This window comes from Saimiri boliviensis, chromosome 2, assembly GCF_048565385.1.
Source record: "Saimiri boliviensis isolate mSaiBol1 chromosome 2, mSaiBol1.pri, whole genome shotgun sequence".
Taxonomy (NCBI): domain Eukaryota; kingdom Metazoa; phylum Chordata; class Mammalia; order Primates; family Cebidae; genus Saimiri; species Saimiri boliviensis.
Window position 1 is genome coordinate 151,982,037 of NC_133450.1, and position 18,208 is coordinate 152,000,244.

Consider the following 18,208-nt stretch of genomic DNA (forward strand, 5'->3'; position numbering starts at 1 on the left):
TGAATCCATCTGGTCCTGGGCTTTTTTTTTGGCTGGTAGGCTATTAATTACTACCTCAATTTCAGAACTTGTTATTGGTCTATTCAGGGATTTGACTTCTTCCTGGTTTAGTCTTGGGAGGGTGTATGTGTCCAGGAATTTATCCATTTCTTCTAGATTTTCTGGTTTATTTGCATACAGGTGTTTATAGTATTCTCTGATGGTAGTTTGTATTTCTGTGGGATCAGTGGTGACATCCCCTTTATCATTTTTTACTGAATCTATTTGATTCTTCTCTCTTTTCTTCCTTATTAGTCTGGCTAACTGTCTGTTCGGTTAATCTTTTCAAAAAACCAGCTCTGGATCCACTGATTTCTTGAAGGAATTTTCATGTCACTATCTTCTTCAGTTCTTTCCTGATCTTAGTCATTTCTTGTCTTCTCCTAGCTTTTGAATTTGTTTGCTCTTGCTTCTCTGGTTTTTTACATTGTAATGTTAAGGTGTCAATTTTAGATCTTTTCCATTTTCGCCTGTAATCATTTAGTGCTATAAATTTCCCTCTAAACACTGCTTTATCTGTGTCACGGAGATTCTAGTACATTATGTCTTTGTTCTTATTGGCTTCAAAAATATTATTTATTTCTGCCTTAATTTTGTTATTCACCAGTAGTCATTCAAGAGCAGGTTGTTCAGTTTCCATGTAGTTGTGTGGTTTTGAGTGAGTTTCTTAATCCTGAGCCCTAATTTGATTTCACTGTGGTTTGAGAGACTTTGTTATGATTTCCATTCTTTTGCATTTGCTGAGGACTGTTTTACTACCAATTATGTGGTCAATTTTAGAATAAGTATAATGTGGTGCTGAGAAGGAGGTATATTCTCTTGATTTGAGGTGGAGAATTCTGTGGATGTCTATTAGGTCTGCTTGGTCCAGAGCTGAGTTCAAGTCCTGTATATCCTTGTTAATTTTCTGTCTCATTGATCTGTCTAATATTGACAGTGGAGTGTTAAAATCTCCTCCTATTATTATGTGGGAGCCTAAGTCGCTTTGTAGGTCTCTAAGAACTTGCTTTATGAATCTAGGTGCTCCTGTATTAGGTGCATATATATTTAGGATTGTCAGCTCTTCTTGTTTTGTTGATCCCTTTACCATTATGTAATGCCCTTCTTTGTCTTTTTTTTTTTTTTTTTTTTTTTATCTTTGTTGGTTTAAAGTCTGTTTTATCAGAGACTAGGATTGCAACTCCTGCTTTTTTTTCTTTCCATTTGCTAGGTAAATATTCTTCCATCCCTTTATTTTGAGCCTATGTGTGTCTCTGCACATGAAATGGGTCTCCTGAATACAACACACCAATGGGTCTTGACTCTTCATCCAATTTGCCAGTCTGCATCTTTTAATTGAGGTATTTAGTCCATTTACATTAAGGTTAATATTGTTATGTGTGAATTTGATTCTTTATGATGGTGCTAGCTAGCTATTTTGCCTGTTAGTTGATGCAGTTTCTTCACAGTGTCAATTGTCTTTAAAATTTGTTATGTGTGTATAGTAGCTGGTACTGGCTTTTTCTTTCCGTATTTAGTGCTTCCTTTAGGAGCTCTTGTCAGGCAGGACTGGTGGTAATGAAATATCTCATCATTTGCTTGTCTGTAAAGGATTTTCTTTCTCTTTCACTTAGGAAGCTTAGTTTGGCTGGATATGAAATCCTGGGTTGATAATTCTTTCCGTTAAGAATGTTGAATATTGGCCCCCACTCTCTTCTGGTTTGTAGGGTTTCTGAAGAGTGATCCACTGTTAGTCTGATGGGCTTCCCTTTGTGGGTAACCCAACTTTTCCCTCTGGCTTTCCTTAACATTTTTCCTTCATATCAACCTTGGTGAATTGACAATTAAGTGTCTTGGGTGTTCTTCTTGGAGAGTATCTTGTGGTGTTTTCTGAATTTCCTGAATTTAAATGTTGACCGTCTTGCTAGGCTTGGGAAGTTCTCCTGGATAATATCCTGAAGAGTGTTTTCCAATTTGATTCCATTCTCCCTGTCACTTTCAGGTACACCAATCAAATGCTGGTTTGGTCTTTTCACATAGTCCCATATTTCTTGGAGGTTTTGTTTTTTCCTTTTTATTCTTTTTTCTCTAATCTTGTCTTCATGATTTATTTCATTAAGTTGATCTTCAGTCTCTGACATTCTTTGTTCCACTTTATCAATTCAGATATTGATTCTTGATATATGCTTCACAAAGTTCTCATGCTGTGTTTTTCACCTCCATCAGGTCATTTATGTTATTTTCTAAACTGGTTATTCTAGTTAACATTTTGTCCGACCTTTTTTCAACGTTCTTAATTTCCTTGCATTTGGGTTATAACATGCTTCTTTAGCTCAGAGGAGTTTGTCATTACCCACCTTCTGAAGCCAATACTTCTGTCAATTCATCAAACTCATTCTCCATCCAGTTTTGTTCTCTTGCCAGTGAGAAGTTGTGATCCTTTGGAGGAAAAGAGGCATTGTGGGTTTTGGAATTTTCAGCCTTTTTGCACTGGTTTTTCCTCATCTTCATGAATTTATCTACCTTTGGTCTTTGATGCTGGTGACCTTTGGATGGGGTTTTTGCATGGATGTCCTTTTTGTTGATATTGATGATGCTACTCCTTAGTGTTTGTTAGTTTTCCTTCTAATAGTCATGCCCGTCTTCTGCAGGTCTGCTGGAGTTTGCTAGGGTCCCACTCCAGACCCTGTTTGCCTGACATTACCAGCAGAGGCTGCTGAACAGCAAAGATTGCTGACTGCTCCTTCCTCTGGAAGCTTCATCCCTGAGGGGCACCTGCCAGATGCCAGCTGGAGGTCTCCTGTATGCGGTGCCTGTCAACCCCTACTGGGAGGCATCTCCCCATTAGAAGGCACAGCAGTCAGGAACCCACTTGAGGAGGCAGTCTATCCCTTAGCAGAGCTCAAGTGCTGTACTGGAAGATCTACTGCTCTCTTCAGAGCTGGCAGGCAGGAACTTTAAGTTCACTGAAGCTGTGACCCCAGCCACCTCTTCCCCCAGGTGCTCTGTCCCAGGAAGATGGGAGTTTACCTATAAGCCCTTGACTGGGGCTGCTGCCTCTCTTTCAGAGATGCCCTAACCAGAGAGGAGGAATCTAGAGAGGCAGTCTGGCTGCAGCAGCTTTGCCAAGCTGTGGTGGGCTCTGCCTAGTGCAAAATTCCCAGTTATTTTGTTTAGGGGAAAACTGCCTGCTCAAGCCTCAATAATGACAGACACCCCTCCCCTGCCAAGTTTGAGAATCCCAGGTTGACTTCATACTGCTGTCCTGGTGAGCAAGAATTTCAAGCCAGTGGATCTTAGCTTGCTGGGCCCTGTCAGGCTGGGATCCGCTAAGCTAGATGACTTAGCTCCCTGGCTTCAGCCCCCTTTCCAGGGGAGTGAATGGTTTTGTCTTGCTGACATTCCAGGTGCTACTGGGATATGAAAAGAAAACTCCTACAGCTAGCTCAGTTTCTGCCCAAACAGTTGCCCAGTTTTGTGCTTGAAACCCAGGAGCCTAGTATTGTAGGCACCGGAGGGAATCTCCTGGTCGGTGTGTTGTGAAGACATAGGATCTGAGCCAGAATGCACCATTCTTCATGGCACAGTCTCTCATGGCTTCCTTTGGCTAGGGGAGGGAGTAACCCTACCCCTTAAGCTTTCTGGGTGAGGCGATGCACCTCATTCTTCTGCTCACCTTCTGTGGGCTGCACCCACTGTCTAACCAGTCTCAGTGAGATGAGCTGGGTACCTCAGTTGGAAATGGAGAAAAGGAAGTTGGAAGCCAGACTTCTGCATTGATCTTGCTGGGAGCTGCAGACCAGAGCTGACTATTCAGCTGTCTTTCCAGCCACCCCGTTGATCTTTTGTGTATATTTTCATGTCTCAATTTCATTCAGGTCAGCTCTGATTTGGTTATTTCTTTTCTTCTGCTAACTTTGGGGTTGATTTGCTCTTGTTATTCTAGTTTCTCCAGGTATGATGTTAGGTTGTTAATTTGAGATCTTTCCAACTTTTTATATAGACATTTAGCCCTAAAAATTTTCCTCTTAACACTGTTTTAGCCAGATCCCAGAGATTCTAGTATGTTCTATCCTTATGTTCATTGGTTTCAAAGACTTTCTTGATTTCTGCCTTGATTTTATTCTTTACCCAAAAGGCATTCATAATCAGGCTATTTAATTGTCATATAATTATATAGTTTTTAGATATTTTCTTGATATTGACTTCTGTTTTTATTGTGCTGTCATCTGAGGTGTGGTTGATAGGATTTTCTTTCTGAACTTACTGAGAATTGCTTTATGGCCATATGTATCGTCAACCTTAGAGTACGTGCCATGTACAAATGAGAAGAATGTATATTCTGTTGTTGTTAGGTGGAATGTTCCATAGATGTCTATTAGGTCCATTTGGTCAAGTGTTGAATTTAGGTCCCAAGTATCTTCATTTGTTTTCTGCCTTGATGATTTGTCCAACATTGTTAGTGGAGTGCTGAAGTCTCCTACTATTACCATTGTATGCTTATCTAAGTTTCTTCATCAGTCTTTAAGGTACTTCAGTGTTAAATGCATATATATTTAGAATAGTTTAGTTGTCTTGTTGAATTGAACCCTTTATCGTTATGTAATACCCTTATTTGTCCTTTTTAATAGTTACTGGTTTAAAGTCTGTTTTGTCTGAAATAAGAAGAGCAACCATTGCTCTTTTTTCCATTTGCTTGATAGATCTTCTTCCAGCCTTTTACTTTGAGCCTATGGGTATCATTGCATGCCAGATGAGTCTCTTGAAAACAGCATACAGTTGGATCTTTCTCCTTTTCCCAACTTGCCATTCTGTGCCTTTTAAGTGGGGTGTTTAGCTCGTTTATGTTTAAAGTTAATATTTATATGTGAAGATTTGATCCTGTCATCATGTTGTTAGTTGGTCATTATGGAGATTTGATGGTATCGTTGCATTATAGTGTCAGTGGGCTATGTACTTAAATGTGTTTTTGTCGTGGCAGGTAATGATATTTTGTTTCCATGTTTAGCACTCCCTTAAGAAACTCTTGTAAGGCAAGTCTGATAGTAATGAATTCCATAGTGTTTGCTTATCTGAAAATGATTTTATTTCTCCTTCATGTATAAAACTTAATTTGGCTGCATATAAAATTCCTGGTTGAAATTTCTTTCCTTTAAGGATGCTGAATATAAGCTCCCAGTCTCTTCTGGCTTGTAAGATTTCTGCTGAAAGGTCTGCTTTTAGCCTGATGGGGTTCCCTTTGTCAGTAACCTGCCCTTTCTCTGTAGCTGCCTTTAATATCTTTTCTTTCATGTTGGCCTTGGAGAATCTGATGACTGTGTGTCTTGAGGACAGTCATCTAGTACAGTATCTTGCTGGAGTTCTCTGAATTTCCTGAATTTGCATGTCAGATTCTCTAGTGAAGCTGGGGAAATTTCATGGACAATATCCTCAAATCTGTTTTCCAAGTTGCTTGCTCTCTCTCCCCGTCTTTCTGGAATTTTGGTGACTTTTGTTTCTGGCCCCCTGATGTTAAGCACCTGCTATGCTTGGGGGCTGAGATGTTCCCAGTCTACTGGCAACAACAGTCTGGTGAGGGGTGCTGGCAAAGGCACCTCAGTGGGAAGCTAGTGGATGGGGAGATACACACACACACACACACACACACACACACACACACACCCCAGCAGCAGTGGGAAGCAAGCAATGGACAAGTCACAAGACAATAGAGCAACAGATTTTATATTAAGCTATGTCATTCAAATATACACTACTAAAAAAACAGTTTAAAACATTCTAGATTCTAACTATATTGTTTCTATACATTCCGCTTGAAAAAACTACAAAAAGCAATTCATCCTACCAATCAAGAAACATTTGGGTAAACTCTGGCAAAAACAAACAAAAATTAATTGTGACCACTGATACTAAAATCTAATCAAACTGAGATTTAAAACAAAAATGGGAATTTGAGTGATAGAAATTTCAGTGTTAGTTACCATACAATGTAGAAATTATAAAACAAAAAATATTGAGAGGATGAGGAGGTAAGTCTAGAGATAGAGTTGGTAGACTTTAGGCTTTATTATAATATCGATACCTTTTATTTACCATAATAAGAAATATAATTTGTGACTGGTAATTCAGATACTGGTAATAGAAATATAAATGTATTTAGTAGCACAAAGTAAAACACTAAAAATATAATCTTACCTAAAATGGAGTGATGAAGGAGTGGGCAGGGATAAAAAGTACATATACTAATTCTATCATTGAAGAAGAAAACCAATGTATGCCATCTAAAGAAATAGAATGAGGGGCACCACCCTAGACCAGCTAAATGAGAACTATCATTTAAATGAGATCAAGTGAATCATATGCACACTAAAGTTCAAGAATTTTGCTTATACTGTAGCCAAATGGTAAAATAAATGCTTGCTCTCTCATTTCCATCTCTCTTTTACTTGATGGGCTGTCTGCCTGCAATAGTATCCGTAATAGCTCTGAATTCATTTCCTGTTGCTTCTGTAAGAAATTATATAAAGTTAGTGGCTTAAAACAACAAAAATATATTACCTTATAATTTAGAGGGTAAGAAATCTAAAATTAAGTTGTGGGCAGAGCTGTGTTCCTTCTAGAGGCTTTAGGGGAGAATCATTTCCTTGCCTTTTTCAGCTGCCAGGGGCTGTTTCCATTCCTTGGCTCATGGCTCCTTCCGTCAGTTAAGCTCTTGTCTTCATTGTCACATGTACTGCTACTACTTCGATTCCTTGTCTCCCTCTTATAAGGCGGCTTGTGACTGCATTGCACTGGGCCTACTGGAGAGAGAATTCAGGATATCTTCATCTCAAAATCTTTAACTTAATTATATTTGAAAGTCCCCTTTGCCATATAATGTAGCATAGTCACTGGTTCCCAGGAAACAGATATCCTTCAGCCTACCTCTATCCCCCCAAAAAAAAAACTCCATTTGTTCAAATTTCCATCATCCTTTCCCAGTCTGATCAAATTTTATTTTCCTCCTTAAAGCTGCCCTGATTCAAGTGACAGGGATGGGCTCTGGGCTTCTTCTTTGTGTGGCACCACTTCGTTCTTTATGATGCAGTGATTGTGTGCTTGCCACAGCCCTCCCTTTATCTCATCCCACACCCACTTCACTTCAGGGAAGACATTCCAGACATGCTTCCATTCCCATACTCTAGTAGAGTTGCACATAATACTGTCATCAAATATTTCTCAATGTCCAAATCCAAACTGACTTTTAGGTTCATTCATTTATTTAACAATATTTATTGAACATCTTGCTATGGTCTGAATGTTTGTGTCCCCCACCAAATTCATACATTAGGATCCTAATCCCCAAGCTGATAGTATTAGAAGATGAAGCCTTTGGGAGGTGATTAGGTCTTGGGGCATAGAGCCTTTGTGAATGGGATTAGTGCCCCTATACAAGAAGCCCAAGATACACCTCTTGCCCTTTCCCTCCTGTGAAGAAGACAGAGCAAAAAGGCATCATCTATGACCCAGAAACTGGACCTGCACCACATACCAACTGTGCTGTCACCTTGACCTTGAGCTTCCCAGCCTCCAGAACTGTGAGAAATAAATTTGTTATTTATAAGCCACCCACTATATGATACTTTGTTGTAGTAGCCTGATCTAAGACACACCTATTGTGAGGCCAGCACTGTTCTGGACTACAAGAATATGAAAGTGGATGAAGTGGACTAGATCTGTAACCTGCTGAGGCTTATTTAAGTAAGAAAAAAAAAAAAACCAATAGATCCATAAGCTGGTGCCAGGAAATGAGTAGTGTTATAAAGAAAGAAAGTCAATCTTTTTTACCTGCCTTCTCTGCAGCCTCTGCCCTGTTGACCACACCCTCCTTGAAAATCTCTCTTCCCTCAGTTCAGGATGGCATTATCTCTGGATCCTATTCCGATCTCTTTGCAGTCTCTTTTGTGGTCCCTTTCCAGTGATTTACTTTACTTTCATATCTTTTGAGTATTAATTATATTCAATTACCCTTTCCCCTCTTCTTGTTACCTTCATGCTAATGTTTCCCAAATCTCTATCTCCAGACCTGACTGCTTCCCTGCTCCAGAACTCAATATCTAATGGCCCCTGATCATTGCTAGCTGGATTGGCAACCACCAACCTCAATATATTCAATAATAAAATTGTGCTGCTTAGGGGAGGAAAAAAGCTTGTTTTTATCTTGCATTACCCATCTCCATTGATCATTATGTACCTGGGCTTCCAAGCTAGAGACTAAAAGATTACTTTTTTTTTTTTTTTTTTTGGAGATAGAGTCTTATTTTGTCGTTCAAGCTGGAGTGCAGTGGTCCAATCTCAGCTCACTGCAAACTCCACCTCCCTGGTTCAGGCAATTCTCCTGCCTCAGCCTCCTGAGCAGCTGGGATTACAGGTGTGTGCCACCCACCAAGCTAATTTTTTTGTATTTTTAGTAGAGATGGGGTTTCACCATATTGGCCAGGCTGGTCTCGAACTCCTGACCTTGTGATCCACTTGCCTCCACAGTCACCCACAGTGCTGGCATTTCAGGCGTGAGCCACCGCACCTGACCTCAGTTTTGCTTTATAAACATCCTTCTATCCCAGCATCTCCTTCAGGTCTTCATTATCCCTTCCCTGGTATATTCCAACTACCTCCCAATAGTCCAGTGTCCTCCAATACCTCCTCCACGCTGTGCAGCCAGAGAGATTTCTTATTTTTCAGACACACCTCTCCGATGGCTTTCTGTGCCTTCAGGATAAAAGGGAAACTCTCCACATCATTTACAAATTCTCCAGTGTTAGCTTCATCTCTCTCTGCTTCTAACTTACACTATATCCCAAGCATATAGGGGTATGCTGTGTGTCAAATATGCTGTGCGGTTCATTCCTTCAATATGCATACACTGTTCCCTTTGTTAGAATGCATTTCTTCTTTTCATTTGTCTAATGAAGTAATCCTTTAAAATCCATGTGATCATTACTTATGCATTTAGATTTTCCCTGATGTCCTGCATAAAGAGAAAATAATAAAACCCTAAGTTTTTATGTCTTACACCTACTTGTATTCATTTTCACATGAGGGCCTTTGCACTTGATGTTTTCTCTTCCTGGAATGCTTTTGCCCCTATTTACATGTTGGCTTTTACAAATCATTTAGGTCTTTTTTAAATTTTTATATGTTTTTATTTATTTTTATTATTATACTCTAAGTTCTGGGGTACTTGTGCACAACGTTCAGGTTTGTTACATAGGTATACACGTCCCGTGGTGGTTTGCTGCATCCATCACCTTGTCATCTACATTAGGTATTTCTCCTAATGCTATCCCTCCCCTATCCCTCCACCCCCTGCTATCCCTTGTCCCCTCACCCCCAACAGGCCCCAATGTATGATGTTACCCTCCCTGTGTCCATGTGTTCTTATGGTTCGGCACCCACTTATGAGTGAGAAAATGCAGTGTTTGGTTTTCTGTTGTGTCATTTTGCTGAGAGAGGTGGTTTCCAGCTTTATCCATGTCCCTGCAAAGGACATGAACTCATCCTTTTCTATGGCTGCATAGTATTCCATGGTGTATATGTGCCACATTTTCTTTATCCAGTCTATCCTTGATGGGCATTTGGATTGGTTCCAAGTCTTTGCTATTGTGAACAGTGCTGCAATAAACATATGTGTACATGCATCTTTATAATAAAACGATTTATAATCCTTTGGATATATACCTAGTAATGGGATTGCTTGGTCAAATGGTATTTCTATTTCTAGATCCTTGAGAAATTGCCACACTGTCTTCCACAATGGTTGAACTAATTTACACTCCCACCAACAGTATAAAGGTGTTCCTATTTCTCCACATCTTCTCCAGCATCTGTTGTCTGTTGACTTTTTAATGATCACCATTCTAACTGGTGTGAGATGATACCTCAATGTGATTTTTATTTGCATTTCTCTAATGACCAGTGATGATTGGTTTTTTTTTTTCCCATATGTTTGTTGGCTGCATAAATGTCTTCTTTTGAAAGGTGTCTGTTCATATCCTTTGCCCACTTTTTGATGGGATTGTTTGGGTTTTTTTCTTGTGAATTTGTTTAAGTTTTTTATAGATTCGGGATATTAGCCCTTCGTCAGATGGGCAGATTGCAAAAATTTTCTCCCATTCTGTTGGTTGCCAGTTGACTCTAATGATAGTTTTTTGCTGTGCAGAAGCTCTTAAGTTTAGATCTCATTTGTCTATTCTGGCTTTTGTTGCCAATGCTTTTGATGTTATAGTTATGAAGTCCTTGCCTATGCCTATGTCCTGAACAGTATTGCCTAGGTTTTCTTCTAGGGTTTTCATGGTGTTAGGTCTTATGTTTAAATCTTTAATCCATCTGGAGTTCATTTTTGTGTAAGATGTAAGGAAGGGATCCAGTTTTAGCTTTCTGCATATGGCTAGCCAGTTTTCCCAACACCATTTATCAGATAGGGAATCCTTTCCCCATTCCTTGTTTTTGTCAGGTTTGTCAAATATCAGATGGTTGTAGATGTGTGGCATTAAATCTGAGGCCTCTGTTCTGTTCCAGTGGTCTGTATCTCTGTTTTTTTACCAGTACCGTGCTCTTTTGATTACTGTGGCCTTGTAGTATAGTTTGAAGTCAGGTAGCGTAATGCCTCCAGCTTTGTTTTTTCTGCTTAGGATTGTCTTGGCTATATGGGCTCTTTTTTGGTCCCATATAGGTGGTTTTTTACAATTCTGAGAAGAAAGTCAATGGTAGCTTGATGGGTGTAGCATTGAATATATAAATTACTTTCGGCAGTATGGTCATATTCATGATACTGATTCTTCCTAACCATGAGCATGCGATGTTTTTCCATCTGTTTGTGGCCTCTCTTATTTCCTTGAGCAGTGGTTTGTAGTTCTCCTTGAAGAGGTCCTTCACATCCCTTGCTAGTTGTATGCCTAGGTATTGTATTCTCTGTGTAGCAGTTGTGAATGGGAGTTCACTCATGATTTGGCTGTGTGTCTTTTTTTGGTAAATAGGAATGCTTGCAATTTTTGCACATTGATTTTGTATCCTGAAGCTTAGCTGAAGTTGCTTACCAGCTTAAAGAGATTTTGGGCTGAGACGATGGGGTCTTCTAAATACACAATCATGTCATCTGCAAATAGAGACAATTTTACTTCCTGTTTTCCTAACTGAATACCCTTTATTTCTTTTTATTGCCTGATGTCCTGGCCAGAATTTCCAATACTATGTTGAATAGGAGTGGTGAGAGAGGGCATCCTTGTCTTGTGCCTGTTTTCAAAGTGAATGCTTCCAGTTTTTGCCCATTTTATATCATACTGGCTGTGAGTTTGTCATAAATAGCTCTTATTATTTTGAGATACATTCCATCGATACCTAGTTTATTGAGTTTTTAGCATAAAGTGCTATTGAATTTTGTCGAAGGCCTTCTCTGCATCGAGATAATCATGTAGTTTTTGTCTTTGGTTCTGTTTGTGTGATAGATGACATTTATAGATTTGCATATGTTGAACCAGCCTTGCATCCCAGGGATGAAGATGTCTGGATTGTGATGGATAAGCTTTTTGATGTGCTGTTGGATTCAGTTTGCCAGTATTTTATTGAGGATTTTCACATCAATGTTCATCATAGATATTGGCCTGAAATTTTCTTTTTTCTTGTGTCTCTGCCTGGTTTTGTTATAAGGATGACGTCAGTCTCATAAAATTAGTTAAGGAGGATTCCCTCTTTTTATGTTGTTTGGAATAGTTTCAGAAGAAATGGTACCAGCTTCTCTTTGTACCTTTGGTGGAATTCAGCTGTGAACCCATCTGGTCCTGGACATTTTTTGTTGGTAGGCTATTAATTGCTGCCTCAATTTCAGACCTTGTTATTGGTCTATTCAGGGGTTCAACTTACTCCTGGTTTAATCTTAGGAGGGTATTAAGTGTCAAGGAATTTATCCATTTCTTCTATATTTACTGGTTTTTGCATAGAGGTATTTGTAGTAATCTCCGATGGTGTATTTCTGGGGGATTGGTGGTCATATCCCCTTTATCATTTTTTGTTGCATCTGTTTAATTCTTCTCTCTTTTCTTCATTAGTCTGGCTAGCAGTGTATCTGTTTTGTTGATCTTTTCAAAAAACCAGCTCCTGGATTTATTGATTTTTTTGAGGATTTTTTTGTGTCTCTATCTCTTTAAGTTCTGCTCTGATCTTAGTTATTTCTTGTCTTCTGCTAGCTTTTGAATTTGATGTTGGTCCTCTAGTTCTTTTAATCGTGATGCTAGGGTGTCAATTTTATATCTTTCCTTGCTTGTTTGGTGGGCATTTAGTGCTATAAATTTCCCTCTAGACACTGCTTTAAATGTGTCACAGAGATTCTGGTACGTTGTTTCTTTGTTCTAATTGGTTTTGAAGAACATTTATTTCTGCCTTCATTTCATTATCCAGTAGTCATTCCAGAGCAGGTTGTACAGTTTCCATGTAGTTGTGAAATTTCGATTTTTGTGTTCTAATTTGATTGCACTGTGGTCTGAGAGACTGTTTGTTATGATTTCCATTTTTTGGCATTTGCTGAGGAGTGTTTTACTTCCAATTATGTGGTCAGTTTTAGAGTAAGTGCAATGTGGTGCTGAGAAGAAAGTATTGGGTGGAGAGTTCTGTAGATGTCTATTAGGTCCCCTTGGTCCAGGGCTGAGTTCATATGTATCATTGTTAATTTTCTGTCTCGTTTGTCTAATCATTTAGGTCTTAATTCAAATTTTACTCTCAAGCAGGCCTCCTGTCCACTCATCCTACCAGAGCAGTCTTCTGCCCCTGATCACTATCATTACCACCCTTATACTGGTGCTTTGAAGGACCCACCCAAGATCAGGCCAGCTACAGCTGCAGTGCCATATGAATGGGTTCTCCGAGCCCAAACCAGGACCCACATGGACTCCGGGCCCATTTCAATACTTCAGGTTATTTTCCAACCCTCTGCTTCCCACATGGGGTCAACCAGATGCCCAAAGAAACTCCCATACTTGTGCCTCTGAGATTTTCCAGTGACTCCATGTTCAGCCCGCATTTCAGGAGGGCAGCCTGGCTAGCAGGTTGCTGCAGCCAACTAGCAAAATACTTCGTCATGGGGGCATGCAAGATCGGGTAGCCAGAATGGTTCTGCTACATGGGTTTGTTATATAAACACAGGTCGCTTGTGCCCTAGGAGTGGCACTGCTCCTTCACAGTGCTTATACAATCTGAAAGCAGGCTGTTCATGAGTTTATTTGCTTACCTCTGAGTACTTCCCCAGCAGCAGTAGGATGTAAGCTCTGAAGAGGTTGGCCTTAGCTATCTTGATCATCATTAGACATTCAATTACAAATCAGTTCCCAGCAGAGGAAGTATTCAATAAATATCTATTGAGGAAATCAATGAATTATTGCATGAAATAATGTATTTAATTACAGGCCTGTCTTCTCCTCTAGACTGTAAGCTCTCAAGACAAAGGATTCTGTTTTATACATCTTGGTCTTCACGCTGGCATACTGCCTGCCATATGAGAAGGCATGAAATCAGTATCTTTGAACATAAAAAAAAAAGAACAAACAGATGAATGAGTGAATGAATGAACATATGCTGTCTACGCTAGAAGTTCTTAATTTTGTCTTCACATTAAAATCATTGGGGAACTTCTAAAAACTGCAGTGCCTAGGACCAGTGAAACTAGAATCTGTGGGGGTGTGCCCCAGGGGTTAAGATATTTTAAAGCTCTTTAGGCAATTCCAAGTGCACAGCCATAGTTGAGAATAGAGTGACCAGCCACCAGGTTTATTAATGATTGACACATCTCTCAGAGAGCAGGAATTTAAATGCTAGAACTGTGATAACACGGGGCAAGCCCAGATGGCTGGTCGCCCTAGCTGAGAACCACGGATCCAAACTGTCACCCATGGCCATTCCTGAGTGATGTATTTTCAATTTTTGAAAAGTCAAGACTTGTTGGTTTCCTGCTTTCATTTGACACTTAACTAATTACATTCAGGCCCGTAGCTCACCTTGACCTCAATAACTGCTTCCTGCTATGGGTTCTTGTTCAGGTTCGTGCTGCTATTATTGACTTGGGTGACATACTAATATGTACCATGCAAATGGCAAAGGGAAAGATTAAACATTCCAGCAAGTCAACACCAATCAATAGACCAGCTAAAGAAGCAAAGGAACATGTAAAGTGTTACCTTTCCAAATGCAATTGCAATGAGCCTTCACTTATTTTCCTCGCCAAATTGATGGCAGTACATTTTGACACATTCCTACGTATCACTTTTTTATGCCAGTTACTCTGATATGAATGTGTAGTCCCTGTTGTTACCTGAGGAGATAATTTTTAATGGCAAATTCCATGTGAATGCTGAAATAATATTTATCATTCTAAACACTGATAAATTTACTCCAAGTATGTGTGATAATAAAAACTCATCAATGTGTGGACACCAGAATCAGAAATGCTCTTCACCCTATGAAGGTAATGCAGCACCACAGCTCTCGAGGGCCTTGTTATTCGAAGTGTGGCCCCAGATCAGCAGCAGTCTCACCTGGGAGCAGTCAGAAAGGGGGGCTTAGGCCCCACCCCTAGAGCTGCTGAATGAGGAGGCCTGCAGCTGAGACGCAGGAACCTGTGTCTTAAAAAGTTCTCCAAGTTGTATTTATGCACGCTAAAATTTGAGAAGTGTTAACTTGGCAAGCATTTTTTGCCTGCTTTGTAATGTCGGTGTCTCGGAGCCCAGAGGGAAGAGGTGAGGGTAAGCAGGAAAGGAGGCACACAGCACAGTAGTTCTCAGCCTTTCCTGCACATTGGAAGCTTTAAAAATATCCACACCTGGATCCCATCCCAAGCAACATGATTTAATTGGTACCCTGAGCAAAGCTCCCCAGGTGATTCTAATGTGCAGCAAAGTTTGGGAATCATTGATATGAGTTAACCACAAGGAACCCTGCCCTCCTTCTCGCTGTCTCTGGCCTTGACTGCTGGCAAACCCAGAGGAATGAACAGCGTATACATTTGCTGTCCTTCTTTCTCAAGCATCAGAAGCAGCAGTGATGAAGGATTCTCCGGATCTGACTCTGACCTCTGGTTTGGTGAATATAAGTTCCATTTACCCTCTGTTAGTAGCTGATTTAACTATTCAACTCTCCAGGATCTCATTAGTCCCATGTGTTTCCATGGGAACAATAAGACCCAGTTCCCAGATTAATGGGAACATTACATATGACATGTGGAAATGCCTAATACTTTGCCCAGCACACGTTTGAGCACATGCTCACAGTTTAAAAACTCTGAGCAAAAGAAGGTTGTCTTTTTATCCTTCTCCCCTATTGTGGGATATCCAGCAGCATGAAGCTGGGCAAATATTTAGGGATGTCTCTTCCTCATTGCGCCAAGGCTATTGATGAATGTAAAAAACCTCTTTACACATACACTCTCATTTCAGTCTCACATCTCAGCCACGTAAACCAGTTAATATATTTCACAGATGTTCAGCAGTGGCTGAGAAGAGTCCACACAGCCACAGGGACTCTCATTCGGCCCCGCTGCCTGGAGCCCAGTGTTCCTCTTCCTACTACACTGCCTCCCTTTCCAGCTTTCCCTCCAGCTGCATGGCAGGTCGCATCTGCGGGTAGGATGCATTCACCTAGACCAGCTCGGGGCCAATAGAACTTGGGTGGTGATAGAAATGTTCTGCATGTGTGCTTTCCCGTTCACTTGTCACTAGCCACATGGAACTATTAAGTTCTTAAAATGTGTGTAGTGTGACTAAGGAAATTATAATGTTTTTTATTTAATTTTAATTAATTTAAACTTAGCCACCACACAGCTCTAGAGACAGAATCTGGAGAAAAATGAGAACCTGGGAAACAGTTCCAAAGGTTTCTACCCACAAATCAAAGTAAACCTAAGCCAGTGGTTTGCCTCTCTGTTAAAGAGGCCTTCCTAACTCTTTTTCAGGAAAGTGGCAAGTTGGTACACTAGTTGATGGGAGCACCCTCCCCATGCAAAATACTATTCAAGTGATGCCTTGAAACCCGTGATTGGCCAGCAGAAGCAAAATGTGTCGTAGAGCACAGCTTCTCAAACTTGAGTGTGCACACAAGTCATGTGGGATCTTGTAAAAATACAGAATCTGGTTTAGTAGGTCTGGGACAGGGCCTGAGGTCTGCATTTCTAACAAGTGCCTGGGGGTGGGGGAGCGCTGCTGCAGCTGCTCAGTGAACCACACTTTGCCTAGCCAGGCTTAGAGCAGTGCTGCTCACCGGGCCAGTTTGACCTCCCTTCACACGTAGGGGCATCTGGCAACGTCTGGAGACATTTTTTGAGCATGTCTGGGAAGATGCGGTTGAGAAGTGTTTTTGACATCTACTGGGTTAAGTCCAGGTGTGCTATTTAATCATCTACAATGAACTTGTATGCACGTATCAAAATATCACATGCATAAATACGTACAATTATTATATATCAAAAAAAGCATGGAGTTTCAAATATATTTTTTAAAAGTTTTTAAAAATTTATAATAATCTACAATATACAGGATAGCCCTGAGACAAAAGAGTTATCTTACCCAAAATGTCAGTAATACCGTGGGCTCTTCAGGAAGAGGAGCATTCACGGCAGAGGGATGGAGCGGTTGCTGCCGGTGTAATAACTGATCAATGTTTTCTCTCTTCCACTCTTTTCTCCCACTTGTCTATGCACAGGAGCCAATGCCTCGGCCCCAGACCAACTGAGTTTAGCTTTAGCCTGGAACAGAGTCGACATCGCTCGCAGCCAGATCTTTATTTATGGGCAACAGTGGCCGGTAGAGTATATGTCGTCACCCGCGGAAAGCCCACTTTGGTTGGGCAAGGGTATTTGTTTAAGGAGCCTCGAGATCAGCTCCGAAAATGATTGCCTTTTCTTTAAGATGGAACATGCTCCTTGGTAGCAAAATCCCTGTCCTGAGCTCTCTTTCTCATATTCAGGAAAGCACTGCCACCTAGTGGAAATTTCAACCAAACACAACTCCAAATATTTCCATCTCTCTGAGTGGCCTTTAATAGCAATTTTCAGCTGCAAATGATGCCTTTTACTTTAATAAGTCTGAAAAAATATATGAGACAAAGCTGTATTAATTAAAATTAAGGAAGGGGTAGAATTATTAATTTGCTTCTGATTGTCTTTGATGGGACAAAGGGAGGAGTTTGCTGCCCAAGCCGTGGCAGCCCCCGCTGGTTTATGGCTGGGTCACACCTCAGGATGCAGAATTACCAGGCTTCCCTGTGCAGGCGCCATCTGGTCCTGGTGGCTGAGCACAGGTCCTCCTTATTTGCAAAGAACAACACAAGGAAGCCAGTGCTTTATATAACTGTTCTTGGTTTGCTTCCCTCCATTGACTACCAAAAATAAAAATGTGTGAGATTGGCCATCAGGTGGTATATTCATGCATCCACAAGAGGTAGCCCAGCAGCCTGAAACTTGATTTCTGTGCCTGGAATCATGGCACTCACAGGAAGGCCTTATCTTATGTCTTCCTTTCCCCCAGAGGGTTTCTGCCTGGGATTGAGCCCCTGTCTTCATTCAGTGCTGGTGGATTGCCAACATGGAAAGATTTGCCAGAGTCTAGACCCTGGGACATGTTTGTGAAATGCATTAAATAAAAATTTAAGCCACTGGCAAATCCAGAAAGTAGGCCGTTTTTTGTTGTTGTTGTTGTTGTTTATTTCTTCAGTTAAGTGACATCTTTGTGGTCTTGCTCACTTCTACACGGATACCCAGTGGTGATTTAGGTCCTTTGGTCTGTTGACTCGGGTCCCTCTTCTCAGTCGGCCTGGGGTCTCACTCAGAGCCCAAGTGTAACAAAAAGGAAAACAGCAAATTACCCACTTTGACACTTCGCTGGTGTTGAGAAGTTTGATCAGATAATTGCAAGGGGAAAACTCTTGTGAACCCTTGTACCTCCTTGGGATCCACAACAAGAGATTCAGGGAAGAAATAGTTTTTGGAAGTAGAAATCCTCGATTTCTGCTTGCAAAGACAGGCCCCCAAACATGGGAGAGGTTGTGGCTGTCCCAAAAGTGAATCTGTGAACAGTCTTGCTAGCATGTTCTTAGATGTGCTGAAGGTCTACCAGATGTCAAAGGCATCCCTTTCTAAGCTGTTCAAGTGAACACCAAAGAACCACATCCCTAGATAGAC

At 40.7% G+C, this 18,208-nt stretch overlaps 1 protein-coding gene and 1 pseudogene across 15 annotated transcripts in view; one reads left to right on the forward strand and one right to left on the reverse strand.

The window, feature by feature from the left end:
* LOC120360672 (putative tRNA (uracil-O(2)-)-methyltransferase pseudogene) overlaps window positions 1–13,342 on the reverse strand; it is a 41,758-nt pseudogene extending 28,416 nt beyond the window's left edge.
* The window catches only part of TRPM3 (transient receptor potential cation channel subfamily M member 3), a 919,012-nt gene that overhangs the window by 788,685 nt on the left and 112,119 nt on the right, over window positions 1–18,208 (forward strand). For all 15 annotated transcript variants that reach the window (XM_074394685.1, XM_074394692.1, XM_074394688.1 and 12 more), the window contains exon 10: window positions 16,732–16,832. In XM_074394685.1, coding sequence (XP_074250786.1) covers window positions 16,732–16,832 — 101 coding nt within the window. The remainder of the gene's footprint in view (window positions 1–16,731; window positions 16,833–18,208) is intronic.